This window comes from Anolis sagrei, chromosome 1, assembly GCF_037176765.1.
Source record: "Anolis sagrei isolate rAnoSag1 chromosome 1, rAnoSag1.mat, whole genome shotgun sequence".
Classification (NCBI taxonomy): Eukaryota; Metazoa; Chordata; class Lepidosauria; order Squamata; family Dactyloidae; genus Anolis; species Anolis sagrei.
This window is the reverse complement of record NC_090021.1, coordinates 93,824,656-93,852,290: the sequence shown is the minus strand read 5'-3', so window position 1 is coordinate 93,852,290 and position 27,635 is coordinate 93,824,656. Positions and strand designations below refer to the sequence as shown.

The following is a 27,635-nucleotide window of genomic DNA, read 5'->3' as shown; positions in this document are numbered from 1 at the left end:
GACACCAGAAGTATTCTGTATTTTAGATTATTTTTGGATTTTGGAATGCTTGTATATACATATTGAGATATCTTGGAGATGGGATGCAAGTGTACAAGATATACAGTATATGAAATATTATTTTGTTTTTCATATACTGTGTATCTCTTACATACATAGCCTGAAGGTAATTTTATACACAATATATTTGTGCATTTTTTGTGTGTCAGAAGTGACTTGAGAAACTGTGAGAGAATTGGCTGTCTGCAGGGATGTTGCCCAGGTGATACCTGGATGTTTTGCCATCCTGTGGGAGGCTTCTCTCATGTCCCCGCATGGGGAGCTGGAGCTGACAGATGGGAGCTCACTATGTCTTGTGGATTCAAACCATCAACAGTCAGCAGTTTAGCCGGCACAATGGTTTAACCCATTGCGCTACCACAGCTCCCTATCTTTGTGTGTAAGACTAAGTTTGTGTACACTGAACCATCAGAAAACAAAGAAGTCACCCTGGTGGACAATTTTGGATTCTGAAGCATTTCAGAATTCTGGGTAAGGAATACTCAAGCTGGAATACTCAACCAGTGACCGGAAAGAATACTTCTGGTCACTGATGCCAATGCCTCCTCCTGCTTTCTTCTTGCCACAGTTTGATGTGATGTCCAAATCAGGCAAACTGACTAATGCTAATCTCCAAATCAGGATTAAAAGTGGAATTGCCAAAGGGTTAGTGCTTTGCAAAATTTCACCGCAAACAATCGACAAAGATAAGTGGGATGTGCATGTCTGCATTGTTGGCAAAATGAAGACAAATTTCAAAGGAGACGATACAGTGGCCATTTTTTTGGTCAACATTGTTTTGGTTTTACTTTGAAAACCAAGAACCTACCTTCTTGTTTTTCATGTATTTAGTGAGAAAATCCTGTGTAATAGCTTCATAAAGTGCTTCCGGTTTAAAGTCTTGATAATCCCAAACATCATAAGCCCACTTGAGCAACATCTTCTCATCTCCAAGGAGCTGGCCATCAACAAAGCACATTACGTTGGAAGCATACTCCCATGTTTCTCCTCTCAGCTCCTGTGATGAGAAGACCAAATGCCAAGTCAATGCACATTTAATCATAAAGCGACATGCAGAATTTATGGCAATGACAACAATAATAATGCAGAGAAGGAGATATCTGAAAAATTGAGATACATTTCTACTGTGAAGGGCAGACACTTGCAGACGTTCCCTGAGCACTCCAAGATCAAGATCTTACATTAGGGATTTTGTAGGAGTTATGCATTAATTCTGCTGTGCAACTATACCAACACAATGGATATCCAGCTATATGCCCAAACAAATGCAAATATGGATATGGCTGAAATGGCACTGAATGAGCAATTCTGCTTTAAATAAATATAGTAGGTCAATCACTTCCATAAGGAAACTTAGATACATGCAAGACAATGACTGTCTTCAGGACCAAGTGTGTGTTTTAGACCGCCCCAAAACCAGAATGCCTATTTGATTTCTACACTAGGAAATATTCCTATAGTCTGCTCCTGGGTAGCAGTGCACTTTAGTCTTTTTGAATTCAGACATCATTATTATTCATATGCTTCCAGCAATATTTCTCTCAAGAGTTGGATAGTTTGGATATAGGGCTGGCTCATAAACGAAGATGTCAGCACCCCGGTCTGTAGGTAAAGTTTGTTGTCTTAAGGGCAAGACTGTTGTGGTTCTCAGTGAGGAAAGCAGGAGTCTCATGCACCTTATTAGGGACTCAAGACCACAGAAATCATCTGGGAATCTACTCTCAAGCAAATATCCAAAGGTTAAACTCTGTAAATCTTTAGTAGTAAATGCCCCGATTTACTGTTTCTGATAGCATTTTAAAAACTGTGCTTGTGTGTGTGTGTTTGTTTATTGTAAAAACCTAAAGAGCAAAGGAAGGAAGGAGATAAGAAGAGATAATCGAATATGGCTTCACAATGTCATCGTGTTCCAAAGTACTGACAGCTGTTGTTTGCTTTGGAGCATCTAAGTCCAACTTGCAAGCTTTAGCATATGGGTGTCCCTCACCCTTTTATGACTTGCTCTTTTGACCATTTTAAATTATTCCTAGGACCCATATGGTTTGTTGTCTTCATGTTTGCATGACACTTTTGCAAAAACGAGCTGCTTTTTTACTCTCAATTAATTTGGATCCTTCTTGTGGTCCATACTTTATACCATAGTAGTTGTTTGTGATGCATCTTTTGTCTTATAGAATGCAGTAGTGTTCTAATAATAATAATAATAATAATAATAATAATAATCTTTTATTTATATCCCATCACCATCTCCCAGAGAGACTCGGTGTAGCTCAGAAAACTCTCAAGGTGTGACGTGCAAAACAAAACATACGAGTAGACAATAAACAATCAACAACATCATAAATTCACAGTAGGTAAAGGTAAAGGTTTTCCCCTGACAGGCATGTAGCCCGGGGGGGGGGGGGGGGGGGAAGGGGCGCTTGGGGGGCTTCAGCCCCCCCCCCCCCCGAAATTCTCATGGTGGTCTGCGAAAAGGCCTTACTGGTACATTATTTAAACTGTTATGTTTATTCATATCATGATCTGATCACCATGCTCAATATATCTCATATGCATGGGGGTATTGGGGTAACGATACAAAACGTTTGCTAGGGTAGACCCTCTTTCACTCAGACTCAGCCCCCCCCCCCAAATTGAACCCAGCCCCCTCCCCGAATCAAAATCCTGGCTTCGGGCCTGTCCCCTGACATTAAGTCCAGTTGTGTCTGACTTTGGGGATTGGTACTCATCTCCATTTCCAAGATCACTTGGCTGGCATGATTGCATGGAGTGCCGTTACCTTCCCGCCAGAGCAGTACCTATCAATCTACTCACATTTGCATGTTTTTGAAATGCTAGATTGGGAGCTGGGGCTAACCGTGGGAGCTCACCATGCTCCCCAGATTCAAACCGGTGACCTTTCAGTCATCAAGTTCAGCAGCTCAGCAGTTTAGCCCACTGTTCCACCGGGGACTCAAAGTACCCCCTGGTAAAAATAAAATAAAATACAGCAATTGCTGTATATAAAACAGCAGTATTAGAACTCGGAAATATAAAGTGCCAATAAATAATCTAATACATGCATTCTGATTTAACCATTTCCGATAATGAGTATGTTTATTTATGCCTCGCTTTTTCTCTCCACAAGGAGACTCAAAGCAGTTTTTTGACATTTGTCTGGTTTGTAATCCACCAACTACTTCATCACACTAGAGAATGAATCCACTTTAAATCTGGTTTCTGCCTCCTGCAGAATTGTAGGGTTTGTAGTTTAGTGAGGCTGTTAAAGGCTTCTCCCTAAACTACAACCCCAGAATTCTGCAAGGGGCAGCGACCGGATTTAAAGTGGATTCATTCTCTAGTGTGATGAGGTCTTCAAGTTATACTTTGAGGGCCTCAAAATATCATTGGCAAATTAAAGCAAGCAAAAGCTATCTGTCATAATGTTAGAGAACAATAAACTCTTATGTGGCATAGATACTAAAGGTAAGGGGTGGGGGAGAATAATAATAATAATAATAATAATAATAATAATAATAATGAAATAAGATATGTATAAGTAAAGTCCTTGGTGGCGCAGTAGGTTAAACTGTTGAGCTGCTGAACTTGCTGACCAAAAGGTCACAGGTTCAAATCCGAGGAGCGGTGGGAACTCCTGCTGTTAGCCCCAGCTTCTGCCAACTTAGCAGTTCAAAAACATGCAAATGTGAGTAGATCAATAAATACTGCTCCGGCGGGAAAGTTATGGCGCTCCATGCAGTCATGCCGGCCACATGACCTTGGAGGTGTCTACGGACAACAACGGCTCTTCGGCTTAAAAATGGAGATGCGCACCACACCCCAGAGTCGGACAAGACTGGACTTAATGTCAGGGGAAAACCATTACCTAACCTAGATAAAAGGTGTGTAGTAGAGGTATATGTAGTATAAATTGTAATTGGGGAAAGTTAAAAACTGATAAAAAGTGTGCTTAAGGTGTGTTTGATTTTCTTCATTTTATTTCTGCAAAATATGCCATACTTTCCTGTCCAAGATATTGTAAACAGGGGAAAGGATGTATACTTATACATTTTGATTGATAAATAAAAATGGAGGGAAGGAAACTTCTATTTTCGTGCTTAAGCACTTATTTATCCTCAGTATTATACAAATGAAGTCTCATTTATAAATTCAATCTGAGCAAGTAATTTGCCTGCAACCAGGCATGTAGCCGGGGGGGGGGGGGGGGGGCTTGAGGGGCTTCAGTCTCCGCCCCCCCCCCCGAAATTCTCATGGTGGTCCATGAGAAGGCCTTACTGGTACATTATTTAAACTGTTAAGTTTATTCATATCATGATCTGATCACCATGCTCAATATATCCCATATGCATGGGGCTATTGGGGTGATGATACAAAAGGTTTGCTAGGCTACACCCTCTTTCACTCAGACTCACTCCCCTCCCGTGAATCAAAATCCTGGCTACAGGCCTGCCTGCAACTATTCAAGGCAGAAACGGCCTGCCACCATTCAAGGAAAACTCAATATCACTGATTCAGGACAGTTCATCTTTTTTAGAAGTAGGAAAATAAGGCATACTTTCTTTTTCTCATGTAGATATTCATCCCATGCAAATTGCAGCATTGGAAGTATTTTTGGTTCTGCTATTTTGGTTGGAAAATTTCTCCCCAGAGCCTAGATATTCAAGACAAAGAAAAGCATTAAAATGCAAAGTACATATCAACTGACATTTTATATCATTGTTCTCAAACTACTTGTTCCTTGTGTTGTTGAAGGCTTTCATGGCCAGAATCACTGGGTTGCTGTGAGTTTTCCGAGCTGTATGGCCATGTTCCAGAAGCATTCTCTCCTGACATTTCTCCCACATCAATGGCAGGCATCCCCAGAGGTTGTGAGGTCTGTTGGAAACTAGGCAAGGGAGGTTTATATATCTGTGGAGTGTCCAGGGTCGGAGAAAGAACTCTTGTCTACTTGAGGCAAGTGTGAATGCTGCAATTGATCACCTTGATTAGCATTGAAAAGCCTTGCAACTTCAAGGCTTGGCTGCTGCCTGGGGGAATTATTTGCTGGTAGGTGATTAGCTGGCCCTGATTGTTTTTTTTTTAATTCCCCTGTTTTTGAGTGTTGTCTGTATTTACTGTTCTGATTTTAGAGGTTTTTCTTTTTAAAAAAATACTGATAGCCAGATTTTGTTCATTTTCATGGTTTCCTCTTTTCTGTTGAAATCGCCATACACATCAGATACTGGACATAACAGTTCTGAATCAACTTAATTAACAACCTACAAACAATCTACAGACCCACTAAGAAAACCCAACAAATGCTACCTTCAGCAAAGGTCAAGAGGGATCCTCTCACCTCTGCAGGAGTCTACTGTATTCCATGCAGCTGTGGACAAGTCTACATAGGGACCACCAAATGCAGCATTGCCCAAACACAAATCAAGGGACATGAAAGGCACAGCAGACTACTTTAACCAGAGAAGTCAGCCATAGCAGAGCACTTGATGAACCAATCTGGGCATAGCATATTATTTGAGAACATAGAAATGATGGACCACTCAAACAACTACCATGTCAGAATACACGGAGAAGCCATTGAAATCCACAAGCATGTGGACAATTTCATATATAGAAGACATTGTAAAAGGGAGCATCAGATGATGACATCAATTGGCTTCTATACTGTTGCATCAAAGCAGTTTGACACCTTTTTAACTGCCATGGCTCAATGCTGTGGATTCATCATTGAGTTATAGATTGACAAGGTCTTTATCCTTCCCTGCCAAGTAGTGCTTCACTAAACTACAAATCCCGGGATTCCATAGCATTGAGCCATGGCAGTTAAAGTGATGCCAAACTGCATTAATTCTACCGCAGAGATGCACTCTTAGTTGCTAGAAGAGAGGCCTGCAGCACGTTACCTCTGCAGCGTATGCTGCCATGTGAAAGGCAGGTTCGGTGAGGAGCCCTGCAACTTCCACCTCATGCTTCCGCCGAGGGCAAATGGCATTCCTGGCCCACATTCTCCGCAAGGGTTTTCTCTCTCCTCTCCTGGCCTTGCTGCTGCTTTCCTTGTTTCTTCCATGTCATCGAGGGAAAGAATACAAACAATTCCATGCACCGTGGCAACTCCAATGGGGTGCAAGCGTTCTGCATAACAGTGAGTTTTGCTAGCTTGCGATTGGCTCTGGGTTTCTTTTGCATTTACACAACAAAAGCAATCACATTGTGTATGCATTTGATTTTAACTTAGCCGAGATGTTCTAAATTATTCATCATCTCTATATTCAGTAAACAATTATAATCCTGGTCATGGTGATCTAAAAATCATTAGAAAAATATGGCTGTATCTTAACAAAAGGTGCATCTACACCAGGCATGGGCAAACTTTGGCTCTCCAGGTGTTTTGGACTTCAACTCCCACCATTCCTAACAGCCTCAGGCCCCTTCCTTAATATACTTTATTTATATTCTGCTCTGTCTCCCCAAGGGGACTCAGAGCGGATTACAGAGTACATATATGGCAAACATTCAATGCCGTTATACAATTGACAACAAAGTCAAGACAGTACATAAACAGAGGCAAGGCTTCCCTCTTTTTCTCATCTCTGGCATAATGGTAATGGTTCAATGCTATGGAATTCTGGAAGTTGTAGTTTGATAAGGCATTAGTCCTCTTTGGAAGAGAAGGACAAAGGCCTTGAAAAACCACTGCTCTCAAGATCGCATAGACTTAAGTAATGGCAGTTAAAGCTGTGTCAAACTGTACTAATTCTACAGTATAGATGTACCTTTAGATAACTATTTTGAATGTCTGGGACAGAGCTGGGAAAGACATGTTCCCTAGAGCTTGACTGCAACTCTCAAGTAGCTCTAAATGTTTGAAGGGCCCGTTATTGGTTGATCTTCAATTTTATATGCTCAGGGAAAAGTCAGTTTGATCCAAACCCATTCCACCTATTTCTCAGTGCTACTTTTTCACCAGTCCTGGAGTCCTCAAATCTCAGAAGGCTTTTGGGAGATGCAGGATTCTTCCTATCAGTAGATGGTTTACACCAGTAGTGGTCAATGAGCCATTAGGTGCTGGTTTTCAGAAAGAATGAAACAATTGTAGCTAAAGCACGCAAGGATATCCTGACATACACTAGAAAAATCAGCCAGAGTCTATTTCAGATTGCTTTGGATAGGAAGTTGTGTTTGTAATATTTCAATATTACAAATAAGTGATAGCAAGTGACACAAAATTAAATCCATTCTGAAATCTGGATTGGGAAGTTATTTTCTCAAATAATATACTTTTATATTTAATTTTGTGCAAAGATTAACAATTCCTAGGACAAATGAGCACACATAGCTCTTATTCCTGCTGGAAATACACAGTGAGAAAAGCTGAATGTCAATGAGGGTGGTAAAGAATATTAAATCTCTATCACCTTCTCATTAGTCAGTAGAATTCGAAGCGTTCAGATAAATTGTACAGAAAACAATACTAGAATAATTTCATTTATTGTTTTTATTTTTAAAAACTTCCATTTTATATGTGAGAATATATAACTTTACATTTTTTTACTCATGTCTGAGGAAATAACACTTTTTCTTTAGGTTTGGTGACTTTATATTTGCATCTCCAATAGCCACAGCAAAATAATCAGAGAGATATTAATTTCATGTTTTATTTTTCTGCCTTATAGATTTTCCTTCCAAATTTACTTTTCAGTAACATTCTTTCGTCCTCCCATCCCCAAAATAACATTTACAACTCAATGTATCAAGTACATTTTTCTTTGGCTTCTAAGAAACCATTTGAGATACTTGTCCTCTTAAATCTGCATTTTGAAAGATCTTTTATCAGCAACTCAGCCATGCTTAACCTATATTAAAATGGGTTGCATATTCTCAAGGCAAATGATAGAGCTTAATTAAGTTATTTTGTGGTTTATGGATTTCTAGCACTTAAGCATTCAGAGATAAATCAGTTGCATTGCAGGTGTTCATTCACATGTTTTAGGTGTAAAGCAGGCATAATTCCTAACAGCCTACTGGCTGTTAGAAATGGTGGGAGTTGAAGTCCAAAACACCTGGAGGGCCCAAGTTTGCCCATGCTTGGTGTAAAGGCTAAGGCACAGGAAGTTTGCATGATTTGTCTATAACTACACCTTTGGTGGAGTCGGTAAATAAACTAAAGGTTGTTACTAGCATTAATTCTAATCACCATATTATATTACAGAATTCCTTAATTTGATTTGCACACAAGGAACAGAATTGTACAGATCCAAACTGCTGCTATAACAACAAACAGATCTGACAAAAACTGTCAGACGTTTCAGAGAATGCAGGTGATAAGACTGGGTTTCTTTGACATGTTTTTTTTCAACAAGCCTTTGACGAGATTTAGACTCCATTAATGAATACATACTTTACAAGACTGAGGCCGATTACTGTTGTTTTTAGCTGCAGCTACTGCTGTAGTCTGTTGACTTTAACCAGGGCATTGTGAAGTTTATGTTGGTTATTTATTTTGTTGTTGTTTTTACACTTTCTGTATTTTGTGTGGTTGCACCTTAAGTGCTTTGTGAGCTGCCCAGAGTCCCTCTGGGAGATAGCGGTGGGGTACAAATAAAGATGATGATGATGATGATGATTATTATTATTATTATTATTAGTAGTAGTAGTATTTCTTAGTGAATATCACATGGGCTGACACATAGCATAGTACTGGTCCAAACATCTAGCTCTTCAAAAGAGTGGCTGCAAGGCTGGACACTTCATGCTGTTCTCTTCCTTGTGTGCAAATCTTTATCACTTTGCACACACCTCACTCAACATCACATCCAATTGTGAAGGTAAATGGTCCATGTTTCATCTCCAACAAGGCTCATTGGGAAAAAAAGGCAATTCCTTTGGACTTTTCCTGATTTCCATTGAATCAGATCTTTCAATTTAGAAAAAAAATGGCAGCTGAACATGGAAAGTTAGGGAAAAGAATACAAGAGGAGACCAAGTGTGCATCAAAAAGCAGTATCTGTGAACGGATGTCCAGCAGTACTGCTTTACTTTAAGTACAATGTGATTTCTCCTTCAGAAGGCCCTAATGGAGACATAATATCCTTGGCCCACTAAAGCCTGGTTCCTTGGACTGAGAATGAATTTTGACCTTCACACTTTTTCTCCTAGTTAAGATTCTGATCTGCAAGCCGAACTGTAGAGAGTTTAGATCAGTTTCCAAGTTTCAATATAACGGAAAACCATAGTTTAATAAATAGGGAAGGAGGGAGAAGGAAACCTTTATAGTGCTGCTTTGTGGATTGCTAAACTGTGTTCACGGTTGTTACGGCTAGAAAACATCATCAATACCAAAATGCAAAGACAGACAGATAACAGAAGAAGCCTGATAAAGTTTGTCTGAAAGACCTCAATTTCCTTTTGATAAATATATTTTGAAGCATATCATAAATATATTTCTGAGAAGCAAATATACTTTAAAAAGTCTGCCTTTCAATACAGAGATCACTGGAAGTCTGGTCCACAGTTAGGGATTGTTGAGCTGATTCAGAGATCTGTACAGTTTGAGTCTGCCCTTTGTTAACCTGGGCAGTGTCTTGGCCAATACGATATGGATGGCTAACTTCCTGAGCTACTTGCAAGTGCTGTGTTGGAGGAGATGCTCCTGTAGCGATCTGAAGCACTTCGGCCGGACTTTGGGTGGCATGGAGGTGGTCCAAGGCCTCCTTTGAGAGTGTGATGACATGAATTTGCTCGGCCTGGGCAGGTGCCATTTGGCCGCTCACAATGTTGATGTTCTCAATTTGGCCCGATGACTCTGGCTGGGTTGAAAGGAGCAAGTTCTGCAGCTGCTGAGGGGGAGGAGCAAGAAGAGTAAGATTGCCGGCATGGTCTGTTATCATGTTCTGGGAGCCATCAGTCGCGACAACACTGAGACCTTGATTGTGGCTGGGCACAAAGTTGATGTTGTGCATTGAATCAGTCACCAGCAACTGGATCTCTTGTGCTCCAGAGGTGGGGAGTTGGTACTGTTGCAGTTGAACAGTTTCCCTTATCTCCTCTGCAGCGGTGGTGCTGGTAATAGTAGAAGGAGCACCATTTCCTTCCTGCAGCTGCTTCTCTTTCATGTGAATCTTTAAGTGAGATTTCAGGTTGTCCAAGCGTGAAAACTGCACATTGCACTCAGAGCAAGAGAAAGGCTTTTTGCCCGTGTGCAAGATGCAGTGTCTCCTCTTAGCGCTGGAATCAGAAAAGGATTTTCCACAAATGCTACACGAATATGGCTTTTCTCCCCTGGAAGAGAAGATGATTTGAATTTGTCAGATAAGTCAATACTGTTTTGGAAACAAAACTTTTACAAGAAAGATACATAGTATCACTGAGCCAAATGCTGATTTTGGCAAGTTAACAACAAAGCATGGTGCTCGGACACATGTAAGTAACAGCATATAGGTAAGTGCATCCACACTTTCATATCTAGTTTACAAAGCAAGAATAGATAGGCAAAGGTCACTCAACGTAGGCAGGCCTGTCAGGCACTCAATAGTTTCCACTCAAATATACTATGGGCCCACTGTGCCCTTCCCTCTTTTAAATAAGGAACAGGACTCATGTAATGATATGTAGTCTCCCAAGGTCTGTCTCTGCTCATTCATTGGGAAAAGAAAGAAACATATATTGTTTGTGGAAACCTATAGTAGTGATTCCTATTCCTCTCGCCTCCTTTGGCATCTTTTAACAAAAGTGAAAAAATCCTGGCATCCATTTCTGTTTTTTCCCTCTCTTTTTTCCATGTGTGGAATTAATACCTCTGATTTTACACTCAGATTAGTGTTTGTGGGACTGTGTTTATGAAGAAGTCTACTGTTTGTAGTGACTGAAGTGCTGTAATTTGCACCAGTAAAGGTTTCCCCTTGACATTAAGTCTAGTCACGTCTGAATCTCGGGGATGGTGCTCATCTCAATTTCTAAGCCGAAGAGCCGGCATTTTCCATAGACATCTTCAAGGTCATGTGGTCGGCATGACTGCATGGAGCACCATACCTTCTCACAGAAGCAGTACCTACTGATCTATTCACATTTGCATGTTTTCGAACTGCTACATTGGCAGAAGTTGGGGCTAACTCACCCTGCTCCCCAGATTCAAACCAGCGACCTTTCGGTCAGCAAGTTCAGCAGCTCAGCGGTTCCACCCACTGCGCCACTGGGGGCTCCATGCACCAGTACTTAGAAGAATTATACTTACTTGTGAATTCTGATGTGAGTCTGAAGAGAGCTTTTTGCTGTGAAAGATTTGCCACAAATTTCACAAGTAAATGGCCTTTCACCTACCAAAACAAAAACAAAAAACCCCACCCTATTGGTTAGTATACCAGCAGAACGGTTGTGTTAATAGAACAATACTATTAAATAATATTACAATAAAGTAGGTACAGGCATCTCTAAACATACAGCAATATTGTTCCAAAAACATGTCACTTTATCTCAATTTGAAGAACTCATAATCTGGTTATAAACAGATTAGAAGGTATCACATCTTTGCCTAGTCCGAAAGATTATCAGAAGGATTGTTGTTGTTAACTACCATTAAGACAACTTCAAATTATGGTGACCTCATAAATGGGAACTCTCCAAATCACCCTATCATCAGTGGTCCTGCTTGAGTCTTGCAGACTAAGGGCCAAGGCCCTCTTCTTTTCCTACTGCCTTCTACCTTAACAGAAAAGTAAAAAGGATATCAGAAAATAAAGGACCTTTGCCCCCTTTAGCAATTTATTTACTAAGACAGTTGTTCTCAAGCTTTAGTTTCCATCACCATGGCTCAGGTGTTATGGGAGCCTATCAAAATTAGGTGGAGAATCAAGAATCACAATCTCATTTTGTGTATTGTTTGCAAAACTCTATAACTCATTTTCTCCCAATCACTATGAAATCTTCTGAAATTGCTTTGATGTAGGATCTGCCAATGTAAATACGTATCTCATGCTCTCTTGGTGTCATTGGGCTTCCAGGTTTTGTCCGGGAGGTTATACTGCTTATAGTATTGGACAACTTCTCAGAAAAAAAAGCGTTTTGGACTCCTTGCATGTCTGTAAGATCTCTCAAAATTAAAGGAACAGGGAAACAGGCGTGTGTGATAATGGCAACATCCATACTACCACTTTATATTGGAGCTACAAGAACAAGAGCGATCTATCTCTATTCCTTCTGTGTATCTTAATTACCTGTATGTGTTCTTAAATGTTTCTTCAACTGAGCTGCATCCATGAATTTGCGATTACACAAGCTACATTCTGGCAACGAATGGCCTGATTAGGAAAAGAAAAAGGTAGGGTCATGTTTTCTCTACATTTTTTATTGTGCTTGAATATAAAACAGGCTGTCCAGCTAGATCAGAATAATAAAAGCATCAACACAAACATTATTACTGTACATTAGAAACCAAACAAAGCAAGCTAAAAATGGGAAGCAATATTCTTTCCTAACACATGGGGCAACAGTTACTATGCCAGTGGTTCTCAACCTTGGGTCCCCAGATGTTTTTGGCCTACAATTTCCAGAAATCCCAGCCAGTTTACCAGCTGTTAGGATTTCTGGGAATTGTTCGCTAAAAAACTTCTGGGGACCCCAGGTTGATAACCACTGTACTATGCTCTTTCAGCTCCTGAACTGAAATTTTTTAACATAGCTATATTTTCGCTCTGGTGTTCAAACAGATTTGGGTTTACACTTTTTACCAACACAACATAGCAGTATTAAGAGTTATGACAAAAAGTATTAAGATAGCAATACACCAGGATTCTATGTGAGTCTCTATGGATCAATAGGATAAAGCTTATTTCCCCCCATTTTTTTATTGAAACCTGTGTCTTGAGGTAATACAGACATGTTGACACTGCACTGCTAAAGACATGAGAAAAGCTATTCATGTTATTTGGAAATGTGCAAACAGGAATCAAACCCAGCTTTTGCTGTTCTTTCTCTGTCCCAATTGTGTATGTGAAATGTTAAAAGACAAACATGTACATTTCCCCTGGAGGGAGTGAATGGCCACTCAAAATGGAAATAGTATTCATACTGGGTTGTTGTAGGTTTTTTTGGACTATGTGGCCATATTCTAGAGGCATTCTCTCCTGATGTTTCGCCTGCATCTATGGCAAGCATCCTCAGAGGTAGTGAAGCTTCCGAGTAGTTTTCATGTAGAGAGTGTTGCAGTAGTCTAATCGGGATGTAACCAGAGCATGGACCACCGTGGCCAAATCAGAATTCCCAAGGAACGGGCGCAGCTGGAGCACAAGTTTTAATTCCTGGCTAGGATTTCTGGGAGTCAAAGTCCAAAGCACCTGGAGGCCCAAAGATTGAGAACCCCTGGTATAAACCATTAGCATTAAAACTCTATCCAATCAATACTCAAATCCAGGAACCAGACTACTAAAATGGGCATGACCTGACTATCAAAAGTACTGGGCATGGGAAAGCTCAACAGTAAACTATAGGGCCGTGGAATTGGGTGGGGTAAGGAGAGCAACGTCCTATCTGGTTAACTAATAAATACTTTATTATGATACAACTTTTCATGCATCCCTCCTGTTAAATAATCCTAAGGAAGATGTCATTCTAAATATTTTGAAGCCTTGAGTAAGCATCATGTTGTTTTAAAAAAGCATTCAATTTAGAGAAATTGGTAAATAAATCATACACGATTTCATCATAATTAGGAGTATTCCAAAATCTCAACTTATTTCAAGAAAATGCAGTCCGTCTTAAATTTCTTATACCTGTATGAACTCTGTAATGACTCTTAAGTTGCCTTTTCTGGCTGAAGTATTTTCCGCACCGATCACAAGTAAAATCCTTCTGACCTGAAAGGAAAACAACAAAGGATTTCAGAGAGGTGGTTCAGACAAATGAGAACAAATTTGGCTGTGTGTCTATAGCAGCAGTACAGAAAAATATAACAAATGTTAGAAAAAGCTAGGTTTTGATTAAGGATGTGCAGGAGCAGAATCCTATGCAAGATTACTCCAAAGTATTTATTTATTTCCCATACTTATACCCCGCCCTTCACACCCGGAAGCGGGTGAACTACAAATTCCAAAAAATAACAATTACAATTAAAACCAATAATAAAACATAAATTATTAAAACAGCAATTAAAATCATGCAAGTTGAAACTATGCCGTGTTTATACAGTTTTGTGTGTGTATGCGTTAGAAGCAACTTGAGAAGCTGCAAGTATGGACAGTATTTGAGTATTCATTCCTAGGAATGAGGCTGAATGGTATTTTAAGCTTTAAAATGTTACTTCACATGAAATTTTCTCTTTAAGACATGGCGACCAGCTTGCAATTAGGCTATTAAAAAGGATCAATGTCAGGTAAGATAAATTCTCTGGAAGGGTATTAAACATACATAATACTGTGTAGAGGCAGGACAGCCCTAAAAACCAGATGCTAAAGTATTCAGAACAAAATCCAGGTATTACTATAAACCCTTTCAGGAACAGCAATTTGAGCACAAACCCTCCCTGAAGAAATTCTGCCAAAAAAACAACAACCTGTGAGATGTTTACCTCAAGACCACCATAAGCTGGAAATGACTTGAAGGGACACAACAATTAGGAATCCTGCTATTAGAAATACTGTTGGCCCTAAGAGGTCTTGGCCTGACCTGGACAGTTCTTACTCCCTTCTGCTTGTTTTCTTGGCACAGCTAAGTTGTTTCTGACTTACCTGTATGGAGGCTCATGTGTTCCAGGAGTGAGTGTTTTGTTGTTAAAGCCTTATTGCACACAGTGCAGGTGTATGGCCGTTCTCCAGTGTGCATCCGCTCATGGACTTGGAGAGAGTGTTTCTGGGAAAAACCTTTCCCACATTCACTACACTTGAATGGGCGCTCCCCTAAAAACAAGGTACCAGGTCTGTGAATGGCAAATAGTTAGACATTTCAAGTCGGCAGAAAAAAAATCAAACCATTTAACTTAACATAGATAGGTCTAAATTAACTTACTATAGTAGGCACAGGATTCTCATAAAACTGGAAAAAAAATCAAATAAACATTGGAAAGAATACCTCTCTAGGAATCTCTAGGTCTTTCAAGGTGACTCTATGGCCAACTTTCACCAGAAGCTGACCAAAGAATTGTCCTGGGAGACCTAAAGATTTCTAGGGAGAACTTATTAATCAAATCCATGAATAATCAGATCTGCAAAAGGTAAACCTGCAAATGTGGAGGGCCAACAGTATTGCAGGAAACCAAGATAACTAAATGGTGAAAACAGTGACTGCATAAAAACCAGCTGTACAAATCTGTGGTCAAGGACATCCAGGTCTACAATATAGAGCTGCACAAACTCTTATAAGGAATGATGAATTCCAAACAACAGCAATTCATTCTTCATAACCATATCAAGTCAGCAGTAGTACCTAAAAATATATCCATACATTAGAAATTATTGTGGGGCTGTAGAAGCATTAGGTGCTCCCCTGCTCCCTGTTGGAAGGATCCCTGGCAGATTATTCACCTTAGACGTCAGATCTCCCTCAACAAAAGTACAAACGGAAAGTCCTGACACTGTAGTGAAGTGAATCTATCACTATTTCCACAGAAGAAGATGGCGAGCAAGGAGAGAACTAGGAAAAAAATCCTAGAAGGAAACTTGCTACTTTGATTTCCTCCCAGAGAGCAAAGATCTAAGATGGACATCGGTATTATCAAAATCTCTATTAAAATGGTGCAGGGAGAGCAGTGGCGGAGGCAGCAATTAATCCTTGAACAATCAAATCCATGAAACTCAAACCTGCAAATGTGGAGGGATAACTGTGTAAGCAAATGCTTAGTATATTATACCTTCACGTGTTTTTTTAATTTAAATAGCTTTATTTACCTACGACCAATTGATAAAAATTAATATGCCTATAGCTGATAAAATTATTTCAACCAGCTGGTTGTATAGACTATTTCATGCTGATATTAAAGTGATGTCCTGTACTCACCAGTATGGATTCTTTGATGAATAGCTAAAAACTGGTTGTACTTAAATAGTTTCCCACAGACCTTGCACTCCACCTCTGATCCAGTACGTTTTTTTTTCCCACCAGACTTCTTTTTCAGGCCAGTCTCCTTTTCATCACCAGTAAGTTTGTAATCTCTGAGTTTGATTGACTGCCTTGTCCTACGCTTGCTGTAACGACTTTGGCTGGGCTGAGGACTTGGGCACTGAGGATCGTAGTTCTCATCTTTTTCAGTGGAGACGCTCACTACTGGATCTGAACAGGAGGCATGCTCAGCTTCTGTCACTTCTCCACTTAAAGGAATCCCTTCGTCGGCTTCAATGTCTTCCCCCACAGCCTCCTTCTTCATAAAATTTTGCTTGTTCTGAACTGAATTATTCTCTCTCAATTGCATGTCTTCGGTAGAAGGCACCTCCTGGATATACTTCACTTTCTTTGGTCTTCCCCGTTTTCGCTTTGGGGGATCTTCAACCTTCTGGTTGTTTGCCAAGAAAACTCCCATAGTTTCCCCATCAGGATTGGAAGGTTGTGTATCAATCGAACTACAGTTTTTCTGCTGATCGCTGTATGCCTTCACTAGGTCATTCACTTTGAGAAGATGAGCAGTGGCTAGGATCTGTTCTGTGCTCTTTTCACTGGCCTGAAGGCAGCCTGTGTAGACAAACTCCAAGAGCGCCCCAAAGGCATCCGCCACCATCCCTTCCAGCATGTAGATCGACTGGCCAATCTCACCCTCGTTGCCAAACATCATTGAGAAATACTCACTGCTGGCAGCCAGCAGAGCTTTGTGGGCTCTGAACTGGACATTTTCTACAATGAGAGTGATATCACACAAAAAATCCTTTCTCCTCTGTTCTTCAAAGTTAGCCAAAATAGTGTCCCTGTGAACCTTGGAATGGATGACGATTAGCTTCTCATTGGGATCAGGGATTGCTTCACTCATTGTTGCTGGAAACAGGAGGGGGGGGGGGAGTTAATAGCATAATAATACACTTTATTTATATTCCAGTTCATCTCCGCAGAGGGACTCAGAGATTACAATACACACATTAGGCAAACATGCAATGCTTTTTTTACACACAGTGAACAATGACATATAACACAGGCAAAGGTAAAGGTCTTCCCTTCTTTCCATCTCTGGCATCTGGAGGTGATGCTCAATCCCGGCCATTTTTCCATTGTGTTCCATTTTTCTATTATTTATTAATTTACTTACTATATTTGTATACTGCTCTTCTCAGCCCTTAGGTGACTCAGGGTGGTTTCTATGCTGAGGAGCCTGTTGTCCATAGACATCTCTAACTGGGTTGCTAGCATGTCTGCATATGGCACTCTTTTACCTTCCCGCCGAGGCCACCTATTGATCTATTCACATTGCAAGCTTTTGAACTCCTAGACTGGCAGAAGCTAGGACTGACAGTTGGGAGCTCACCCCGATTTGCAGCTTCTAACTGCCAACCTTCCGGTCAGCAGACTTCCTGCTGTCTTTCCACAGCAGAGTGAATGATTGTTCGTGGATTATTTAAATATTGGTCTAGGGCAGGCTGGCACAATGTGTGTCCCTCCAGGTGTCGGGGACTCTAACTTCCAGAAGCCCTTGCTAGTTTGTTCAGTGGCCAGGAATTCTGAGAACTGAAGTCCAAAACACCTGGAGGGCCACAGGGTGTATAGATCTGCTATAAATGCAAAGAACAAGTTTCCCTTTGACATTAAGTCTAGCTGAGTCCGATTCTGGGGGAGTGCTCATCTCAATTTCTAAGCCAAAGAGCCAGCGTTGCCTGTAGACACCTCCAAGGTTGTGTGGCCAGCATGATTGCATGGAGTGCCATTACCTTCCTGCAGAAGCAATACCTATTGATCTACTCACATTTGCAGGTATTGGAACCTCTAGGTTGGCAGAAGCTGGGGCTAACACAGGAGCTCACCCCATTCATTGATTTGAACCAACAACCTTCTGATCAGTAGGTTCTGCGGCTTAGCAGTTTAATCTGCTGCGCCACCGCGGCCCTACATAGACCTGCTATAGAGGAGATATAATTTTCAACAAAAAGCATCTTTTTGTAGTAGAAAATAAACCAAGACTAACTGATCACTGTACTGGCTAACCAGCCAGTGTTTAATTTTAAATGGACTTAATTTTAATCTAATTTAATGTTATTTATGTAATTACTGTATTTATCATGTTGTATGTGGGGCAGCAAATTGTTGTTAGTTGTAAGCTGCTCTGAGTTCCCCCTGGGGGGTTTGAGAAGGGTGGGGAACAAATGTTCGAAATAAATAATAAATACTTCTTTTGAACAGATTTCTGTATATGCAGCTAGAGACACCACATTGAGCTTTGTGTGACACCATCTAAAGCTCAATATAGATGTATTTGAAAGGCAAAAGCTATAATGTAAGCTTCCAATGTTGCACTATGCAAAATATAAGCAACTTACAAATATTTCTGTGTAAGGCAAAGAAGCCTGTGCAATTTGCATGGAAGAAATGCCGAAGTACTCTACTTTTCCCAGAGAAATAGATTTAGATAGTCAATTTAAATCCGTTTTAAGGAATTAAACTGTTCACTTTTTAATACCATTCATATTTAATTCTGTTTTAATATTTGTATCCATTTTTTGAGGAGCCACCTGGTGGCACAGCAGATTCAACCGCTGAGCTGTTGAACTTGCTGACTGAAAGGTTGGTGGTTCGAATCCGCAGGATGGAGTGAGTTCCCGCAGTTAGCCCCAGCTCAGATCTTGCAAACACAGCGCTGCGTCTTCTATCCATCTGGAGAGTGGTCTTCCTTTTTTCCTGATGCCTTCCACCTTGCCAAGCATCAGTTATCTTTTCTAGTGAGGCCTCTTCCACACCAACTGTATATAATCCACATTGAACTAGATTATATGGCAGTGTGGACTCATAATCCAGTTCAAAGCAGATATTGTAGATTATCTGTTTTGTAGATATTCTGGATTATATGGCTGTGTGGAAGGGCCCTGAGTCATACCATCTCATGCCATTTAAATTTATATAGTTCATGGAGTCCCCAGTGGTGCAGTGGCTTAAACTGCTGAGCTGCTGAAATTGCTGTCCAAAAGGTTGCAGGTTCAAATCCAGGGAGCGGTGTGAGCTCCCGCTGTTAGCCCCAGCTTTTGCCATCCTAGCAGTCTGAAAACATGCAAATGTGAGTAGATCAGTAGGTACCCCTCCGGCATGAAGGTAACAGTGCTCCATGCAGTCATGCTGGCCACATGACCTAGGAGGTGTCTAAGGACAATGCTGGCTCTTCAGCTTAGAAATGGAGATGAGCACCAGCCCTCAGAGTCAGGCACGACTACACTTAATGACAAGGGGAAACCTGTACTTTAGGTTGTGAATTCTATTCCATTGGTTTTGGCTGTAAGCCGTTTTGAACATCTTTTGACCCTCCCTCGGCAGGGCCCTTTCATGAATGCACAGCAAGCAGGACCGGCAGAGGTGGTGCTTCCAGCCTGGAGTCTGCTCGGAGCGATTGGGCCTCCCTTCTGGGTGTCCCAAGCATGGCTCATGAATATTTATACAGAACAGGCAGCTGAGGAAAAGGAAGGGAAGGCGCTCCTGGCGAAGCCGCTCCGCCACTCACCTCTCCCTCCGAGCCCGGCGACCAGGCCACCGCTTAGTTCCACGGCCGCCCCTGTCGGAAGTGACGTCACGCGTAAGAGGGCGTGGGGGGGCGGGGCAAAGCGAGGGCGGAAGTCGCGGGGAAAGGAAGCCTCTTTCCAGGGAGGAGGCGCTTCCTGTCGGAAGTCGCCAGTCTGTCATTGTGCACGAGGCAGTGCAGTTCGATTCTTTCTTAGCTGCCAGTGCACAATGCTATATAAACATGGGAGATGTCGTTTTGGAGGGTTATTTAAAGCCTTCACTGCCGAAAAGTGTTGGTGTCAAACTACAACTCTCAGGATTCTATGGGACTGAGCCAGGCCAAGTGGTGTCAGACCGCCTTCATTCTACAGCGTAGAACAGGCCACCTAAATATCTTTAGTGTCTTTGAATCATTGTCAAATGATCACCTTTGGAGATGGGTTGTAGGTTTTTCAGGCTATACAGCCATGCTCTAGAAGCATTCTCTCCTGACGTTTTGCCTGCATCTATGGCCGGCATCCTCAAAGACCTCACAATCTCTGAGGATGCTTGCTATAGATGCAGGCAAAACGACAGAATGCTTCTAGAACATGGCCGTATAGCCTGAAAAACCTACAACAACCCAGTGATTCCGGCATGCAAGCCTCCGACAATACCTTTGGAGATTCTGGTCATCAAGAACATGCTATTTTATTTTATTATGACATTTATATGCCACCCTTCTCACCCCGAAGGGGACTCAGAGCAGCTTACAATATCTATATCTATCTATAATATTGCATATATATTTAATATATTTCATACACACACACACACACACATGCAATATATTATATTGGGACTATCAATACGTTTGATTCTGTTTATGCTTGAAGTGAAAAGAATTTGTTTCAGGGTATTAACTCAGCAGTGCCAGGGTACAACTGCGTTATTACCATTTCCTGCTGTTTGGTATGGACACTTTGCTAATATTAAATTCGATACAGATATGGCATCATTTCAAGATGTGCTTATTAGTTTATAACAGGACTCGGAAAACTTCGGTCCTCCAGGTGTTTTGGACTTGAACTCCCACAATTCCTAACAGCTTCAGACCGCTTCCTTTTCCCTCTCAGCAGCATAAGCTCAGGTCTGGTGTAGAAGATGCAAGCGCTGGACCACCTGCCATCAGTTCCTCTGCTTGGAGCATTACCTTTTTGGTTTATTTTAATTGAAACTCCCAGCATCCCCTGAAAAATTGGAGTGTCTTTATTTTCTGGTTGAGGCGTGCCTCTTTCTTCCCCTATTGCAGAGGGCACAGGGCCACCTGTTCATTTTTTAACAGGCAAGGGAAGGCTTGTGTCAACTGGGCACAATTCTTCCACTAACCTGGAAGCGGCATTGAATTTTACCACTTGACTTATCCATGGGTTATTATCAAAATCCATAATTTGGGCCCCAAAACCTGCCCTGGACTTACACATGAAGTCGACTTGTACATAAGTGTGTATATGGAATTATGTTTATAAGTCTATATCTGAGTTTACACTGTGCAGGATCAAAATGTCTTCCCTGCTGTCTAGTTTGTTATGTGCTTTCCACAAGGAATGAGCCTTCAGTCATGTAGGCACCCATCTACTGAAGTGATACAGAACACCAGTAAGAACTAAGCATGACCACAGTGCAGAAGATACTACAGATTCAGTAAACTCTCCTGAATGCCAAATGAAGCAAGGAAGGACTTATGTGAGTCCCATCAGGGGAGAAGGTGGGTTATAAATAAAGTCATATTATTACTATGATAAAGAGAAAAGCACGCAAAAGCAACTTTGAGTGTTGATTGAGAACAGCATATAACCACCTTATTCTTTCTCACTTAAACCAAAGACACATGAAAGATAGGATGCACATTTGGAGGCTATATATATATATATATATATATATATAGAGAGAGAGAGAGAGAGAGAGAGAGAGAGAGAGGAGTGATATGGCTGTATTGCATAATGCTGTAAGGTTGCACAAAACGAACACTCAACAATTGTATGGATATGGTGCAGTAAAATGCAACAGATAATAGGCTAAATATTGTTTTGTAACAAAGATAAATAGTAAATATTTCACGAAATTAGGAAGGAATATATAATAAACCTAACAGTTTCTCAGAGACAATATAAAATACAACAATAAAATGAAACACACAAGATGTTTTAACTTAAAGAACATCATAGAGAGCAATTGCTTTGTTGTATATTAAAATATGTTTTGAGCACCATAAAACATTTTTAAGTGAAGTTGCAATCTTTCACATGGATGTGATGAAGATTCCAATTCTCAGAATCCCCTACCAGTATCCTGGAAGAAGCAGTCCATTAAAGTAGCTTTCCTGAGCTCAGGTCTTAGTTTTTACAGGGGCTAAAGGTCAGCTCGGACCCCTGGTCCCAGCCTGGAAGTGAGTTCTGACTATGGAAACCCTACACTCAGTCTTTGATTTCTTAACTTTCCACTTGCAATTCTTTCTTCAGCCCCTCCTCACCCAACTTCACAGGAGAGAGAAACATGTGAAGGCTGGAGATACAATGTGAGAACAAAGAAAGATTTAAATGGATATAATCCAAAGCTTTCTGTCACATCCTGAATACAGAAAAATATTTAGATTAGCTTTGGAGTAGTCTATATATTTTGCGTGCAAGATCAAAACTGTTTTCTTTGAGAAAAAATGGGAAAGAAAGGGAGAATCCTCCTCCTCCTGCCAAAAGTTCAACAGTATTTAGGAAATGTTGGAGTGCTTATGATTTCATCATCAGATGCCCTGTAAGTGTATTCCTCTTACCGCTGATTGAAGATCATATTATGAAGTTCTTGTATTATTATGCCCACATTGGATATACATTTACTTAGAAATAAAATCAACTGAAATACTTCCATGTATTAAATCTGCAAATTGTATTTTACAAAAAAAATCATATTAAAATGCTACAGGACAGTGCTATGGTTTAGGAAGTGTTAACAACATTACTTGGGTCTACAATCATGTATAAGGCAGGATAAACAAATATGAAGCCAGCCTACTGAGAATGAACTTTTCAGATGTGTATATCTTATACAATTTTCCACCATGCAGTCTTCAAAACAATTGGGATGCTGGGTCTACATCTTTGAGAGATAAAAAGGTCTGCAATTTGTGATCAAAGTCAATAGGTCGATTTTGAGGCTCCTTGTATTTCTTTGTCATTTTTATTCCCAGATATGGGATAAGTTCACAATGATCTATGAACCGTTCCAACTTTCTCTTGTACTTCTTTCGTATATAATCAGAACTTCTGGGATTATATGCTGGGGAGAAATTAAAACAACAGTGATTACATCATGTATTAGTTGATACTGCCATTATTATGGTACTGAAGTCACATGAAAGAAAGAGTTATGGAAATAATTAAGTGCCTACATATTTCTCACACTGACGCATACTTTGAGGTGATTACCTCTTGCTATTAACTAAAAATTTTGTTACAGTGTTTAATTCCATTATTCTGTGTAGATATTTCTTCTTTGTTGTTTTTGTGATTTGTACAAATGGATCGTCTATACCTGTGCAATGTATCTATTGGAACCTAAATTAATACACTCCAGGCTGTTCATTTGATACTGACGCTTCGCCTTCTAGAGCAGTGGTTCTCAGCCTGTGGGTCCACAGATGTTTTGGCCTTCAACTCCCAGAAATCTTAACAGCTGGTAAACTGGCTGGGACTTCTGGGAGTTGTAGGCCAAAACATCTGGGGACCCACAGGTTGAGAACCACTTCTAGAGAAAGATCTCTCAATACAAACATAGGACTGTCTTCAAACTTAGTGACCTTCTCATAGACAGTACAAGGAAACAAGGTGACAAATTATCCCAGTGGTACTTGCCAGCAGTCCCAGATGGTATCATCATGGCATTAAGACTCATCTCCATGACTTCCAGTTCAACCAAACCCTACAATTTAGCCTGCACAGGAAAGGAAGCTCTCTGAAGCTATATCTGTTGAACCCTGACCTCCTTCAAACCAGATGGAGATTGGTATGGGTGCTATGGAATTTGTAGCAGGCAATAGTTCTAGGTACAGTGCCAAAAGGTAAGACACTGGATTCATCACCTCGATCATCTCAGAACAGGACCATCAAAGCCTGCCACTGTTTCTTGGGTGCCAACTTTTCCCCCTCTAATTCTAACTTCTCTACACGGGGACTCAGTGCTGTCACAGGCATTTCTACTGATCGGTTGTTTAGGATGTCTGTCATGGCAAGCTGAAATAGCAAGAATGAAGAGCTGCTCGACAGGCCAACAGAGGAGATGTAGACAAGCAGCTCCCAGCAGCCGATTATGCCTACCCTCAGCTACTGCTAAAGATGAGCCCTCAGCTGAAGCAAGTACTCCATAGCAATCTGTGCAAGCCTCAGTGAGTGAAGCTGAATATTTGGCGAGCTTCAGAAGGATTACATAGACCTATTAGAGCTTTGGTTACAGCAAGGAGGGCTTCACAAGCTTCTTAGATTATCTGGAAAATGCTTATTATTCTGGCAACAGCTGCGGCCTTGAGATGTAAGTCTTTTCAGTGGTTTGGCTCCTTCACTGCAAACGACATTGTTATTTGACTCAAGTACAACGTTCATTTATTTCTGACCTTGAACCTGTCTCTGTTGTTTTTTGGCTTGACTTCAAAATAATTCTGACTTTAGCTTCTTGGACTTTGAATCTTGACATTGGTTTACATTGTCCAGTTTGTTGTTGGATTTTGCACTGAATTTGTGGGCATCCCTGTTTGACCTTCAAGGATTCCTGTATATGTATTCTTGGCTTTGGACTATGGACTTTGGCTGAAGTACTTGATACTGATGTTTGTTTTGGTCTGAGCTACTGATAAAGCAGGCATGTTTACCACAATGGCCAAAGTGGTGAAACGGATGTGAGTCCTCAGTTGTGGATTTGTTTTTTCAACAAGATTTTTAAAAATAGTTTTATATTCCACCTTCTTTCCCTTGTTGAGGGACTCTGAGCAGCTCACATACAGCAGCCATTCTGTACCATTCAACAGAACACATCATATTCAAAATACACATCATATTCAAAATACACATACATATTTATATAACTAATCTAAGAATAATAATACAGGGTAAGACAATTGTTAAAACCCCTTTAATTAAGGTTAAAAACCACCACTTTCAAATGGCCATATTCCATATCCATTGCATTTGACTGAACTTAACCGCTGTCTTCCCCAAAGGCTTCCTCCCAAAGGAATTTTTTTATTTGTTTCCTGAAGGATAACAGGGAGGGAGCCATTCCTTCAGTAGGGAGTTTTGGAGCTGAAGGGCCATCGTCGAGAAGGCCTTCTCTCTTGTTCCCACCAACTACACCTGAGACAGGGGTGAGACCAAGAGTAGGACCTCTCCAGCTGATTGTAGGGCTTGAGCAGCCTCATCTCGGGAGATGCGGTCAAACAGATAGGTTGGGCCTGAACCATTTAGGGCTTTAAAGGTTAAAACCAGCACCCTGAATTGCACCCGGAAGCATACTGGTAGCCAGTGGAACTGCTGTAGCAGGGGCGTTGTTTACTCCCTGTATGGTGTTCAGAGCCAGGGTCCATTGACAGTCTCAGTACTATTGCTACCGGCTGGCCAAAAAGTCGTTAACTCTATCTTCTAGTCTGCCAACTTCTAATAAAACAGAAGGGCTTACAAGATGGTTGAGACTGACTTTAAGGACCTTTCCACTATCTAAAACCTTTATCTTTATATAGTTCATATTATTATATTATAATTCAAATGTTACTGTACCTTTCAAATGATAGGCGATAAACAGCAGAGCAGTCTTTTTCACACTTATAAATGGAAATTTTGGCTTTAAACATCCTACTTCATTCATTGCTTTTATCAAAGCAGTTGCCACACCCTAAAGCCATAAAAATATCCATGTTAGGAAACCTAATTATATTATTCCATAAATATGGCTTTATATTTTGTAGTTTATATTACTTGCTGTTACATGCCACTCTTTCTTGCTGCCTAATCACACTAGAGTTATAGTTTAGAAGAAACCTTTACACTGCTCAGCTTCACTACAAACTCCAGAATTCTGCAGGAGGAAGAAACTGGATTCAAAGTGGATCCATGCTATAGTGTGATGAGGCCCTTGGTTTTTAATATTTCTAGTGCCTTCCATTTTTTTAATTACTTCTAAATCTGACAAACACACACCTCACTTCTTTATCCAAATCACTTATTGAACATACTGAGTGCACAAAAAATTAAGAAACAATAAAAGAAAATGTCTAAAAAAACATCCTTTAAAAAAAGGATTTTATATCATTATTACTGTGGACCAACATGATTTGCTATAACATAGATGTGGTTATGTCTTATGCTTTGTTTATGAGCAACTTGTCTTCCTCTAAAAAATATCCTCATAGACTGGATGAATGTAGATGAGATCTGCATACTGTTTTTGAAAATACTAGAAGTATAGTGACTGGAAGTGTAATCCTATGTATGTCTATTGGCAGTAACTCCTTCTAAGCCCTATGTATAGTTATTTTATTTATTCATTTCTTCTGTCATATGGACTCAAGTCAACTAACAATAAATATAAAACAAGGCTAATTAAAACAATATGAATGCATTAAATTGTAAAACTAAAAAACAATTAAACTATGTCATTAAAACCATTAAACATAAAAATATTAAAATGCATTAAAACTAAAGCAATGGACTTGTCTCCCCATAAACCAAGCTTAATATCTAGGTAAATAATATTAACAACGTTTTACAATAGGACCCACCTGTTCAAGATATCCCATCAGAGGAAGAGCTGTCAGAGGTACTGGCTCCTTTTTGGGGGGAAGTTTGGTTGGAAGAGTCTGATTCCAATATTTTTCTGGTAATCTAAATACACAAAAAGTGTTTTAAAATGAATATTTAGTTTCAAAATAAAGCAGTATTTAAAAATAAAAATGCATTAATGCAATCAGTACCTCATAAATTTCTCACGCTTTTCATCACTTTCACATATATATAATTTCTTCCGATAAAGTACAGCATATTCAATGTCTCCAGGTACAAGAGCTTCATATCTAAAAAGAGATAGTGAAAGAAATATAATTATTTTGTCAGCATGACATCCATCTCATGTATAACTTGGGGTTTTTTGGTTTGCAATTCCAGCTGCATTCATTAAATTTTGCATGGATCCAGATATAATTGTCTCTCATTTGTCATCCTCCCATGTTTTCCAGCCCCCCCCCCCCGCAATATATTAATACTTCAGAAAATCAATGAAAGCTTGAAGTTACTACAAAAGCCTAGAGCAGTGGTTCTCAACCTGGGGTCCCCAGATGTTTTTGGCCTACAACTCCCAGAAATCTCAGCCAGTTTATCATATAACCATAATAACCATAAAATTATTTTTGTTGCTACTTCATAACTGTAATTTTGCTACTGTTATGAATTGCAAAGTAAGTATCCAATATGCAGGATGTATTCTGGATGAAATTTGGCACAAATACCCGATATGCCCAAATTTGAATACTGGTGGGGTTGGGGGGGGGGGGATTGATTTTGTCATTTGGGAGTTGTAGTTGCTGGGATTTATAGTTCACCTACAATCAAAGAGCATTCCGAACTCCACCAACAATGGAACTGAAACAAACTTGACACACTGGAAGGGTTTGGTGGGCATAGACTTTGAGTTTTGGAGTTGTAGTTCACCTACATCCAGAGAGCACTGTGGACTCAGACAATGATGGATCTGGACCAAACTTGGCACAAATACTCAATATGCCCAAATTTGAACACTAGTGGAGTTTGGGGAAAATAGACCTTGACATTTGGGAGTTGTAGTTGCTGGAATTTGTAGTTCACCTACAATCAGAGAGTATTCTGAATCGCACCAATGATAAAATTGGACCAAACTGCCCTCACAGAAACCCCATGACCAGCAGAAAATACTATGTTTTC

The 27,635-nt window shown here is 40.3% G+C and overlaps 3 protein-coding genes across 4 annotated transcripts in view; all 3 read right to left on the bottom strand.

Moving 5' to 3' along the window:
- PPIL6 (peptidylprolyl isomerase like 6) overlaps positions 1 to 6,124 on the bottom strand; it is a 15,781-nt gene extending 9,657 nt beyond the window's left edge. The window contains exons 1-3 of the mRNA XM_060755056.2: positions 5,961 to 6,124; positions 4,616 to 4,711; positions 869 to 1,057 (exon numbers count right to left, since the gene is read on the bottom strand). Coding sequence (XP_060611039.2) covers positions 869 to 1,057; positions 4,616 to 4,711; positions 5,961 to 6,062 — 387 coding nt within the window. The 5' untranslated portion in view covers positions 6,063 to 6,124. The remainder of the gene's footprint in view (positions 1 to 868; positions 1,058 to 4,615; positions 4,712 to 5,960) is intronic.
- A 2,597-nt stretch (positions 6,125 to 8,721) lies between these two features.
- ZBTB24 (zinc finger and BTB domain containing 24) lies at positions 8,722 to 19,743 on the bottom strand. 2 transcript variants are annotated; one of them, XM_060753154.2, is made up of 7 exons: positions 19,664 to 19,743; positions 16,039 to 17,004; positions 14,775 to 14,942; positions 13,821 to 13,904; positions 12,267 to 12,350; positions 11,288 to 11,369; positions 8,722 to 10,335 (listed from the first exon to the last, which is right to left on the bottom strand). In XM_060753154.2, exons 2-7 carry the CDS (start codon positions 16,997 to 16,999, stop codon positions 9,519 to 9,521), a joined length of 2,196 nt encoding a protein of 731 aa, XP_060609137.2. In that variant the 5' UTR covers positions 17,000 to 17,004; positions 19,664 to 19,743; the 3' UTR covers positions 8,722 to 9,518. The 2 variants fall into 2 exon arrangements, with proteins under 2 accessions (XP_060609137.2, XP_060609138.2); XM_060753155.2 differs by lacking the exons at positions 8,722 to 10,335; positions 11,288 to 11,369; positions 12,267 to 12,350; positions 13,821 to 13,904 and having other exon boundaries at positions 14,902 to 14,962.
- A 2,767-nt stretch (positions 19,744 to 22,510) lies between these two features.
- Positions 22,511 to 27,635, bottom strand: part of AK9 (adenylate kinase 9) — a 71,321-nt gene continuing 66,196 nt past the window's right edge. Inside the window, exons 38-41 of the mRNA XM_060753156.2 lie at positions 26,654 to 26,752; positions 26,462 to 26,564; positions 25,461 to 25,575; positions 22,511 to 22,974 (exon numbers count right to left, since the gene is read on the bottom strand). Of these exons, the coding sequence (XP_060609139.2) occupies positions 22,766 to 22,974; positions 25,461 to 25,575; positions 26,462 to 26,564; positions 26,654 to 26,752 (526 nt within the window). The 3' untranslated portion in view covers positions 22,511 to 22,765. The remainder of the gene's footprint in view (positions 22,975 to 25,460; positions 25,576 to 26,461; positions 26,565 to 26,653; positions 26,753 to 27,635) is intronic.

Coding starts and splice junctions, on each gene's coding strand:
- ZBTB24 (XM_060753154.2), bottom strand. CDS start 16,999: ATGAGTGAAGCAATCCCTGATCCCAATGAGAAGCTAATCGTCATCCAT. Junction 14,943..16,038: donor TCATCAAAGAATCCATACTG/GTGAGTACAGGA, acceptor CCTTGTTTTTAG/GGGAGCGCCCATTCAAGTGT. Junction 11,370..12,266: donor ACATTTAAGAACACATACAG/GTAATTAAGATA, acceptor TTGTTTTGGTAG/GTGAAAGGCCATTTACTTGT.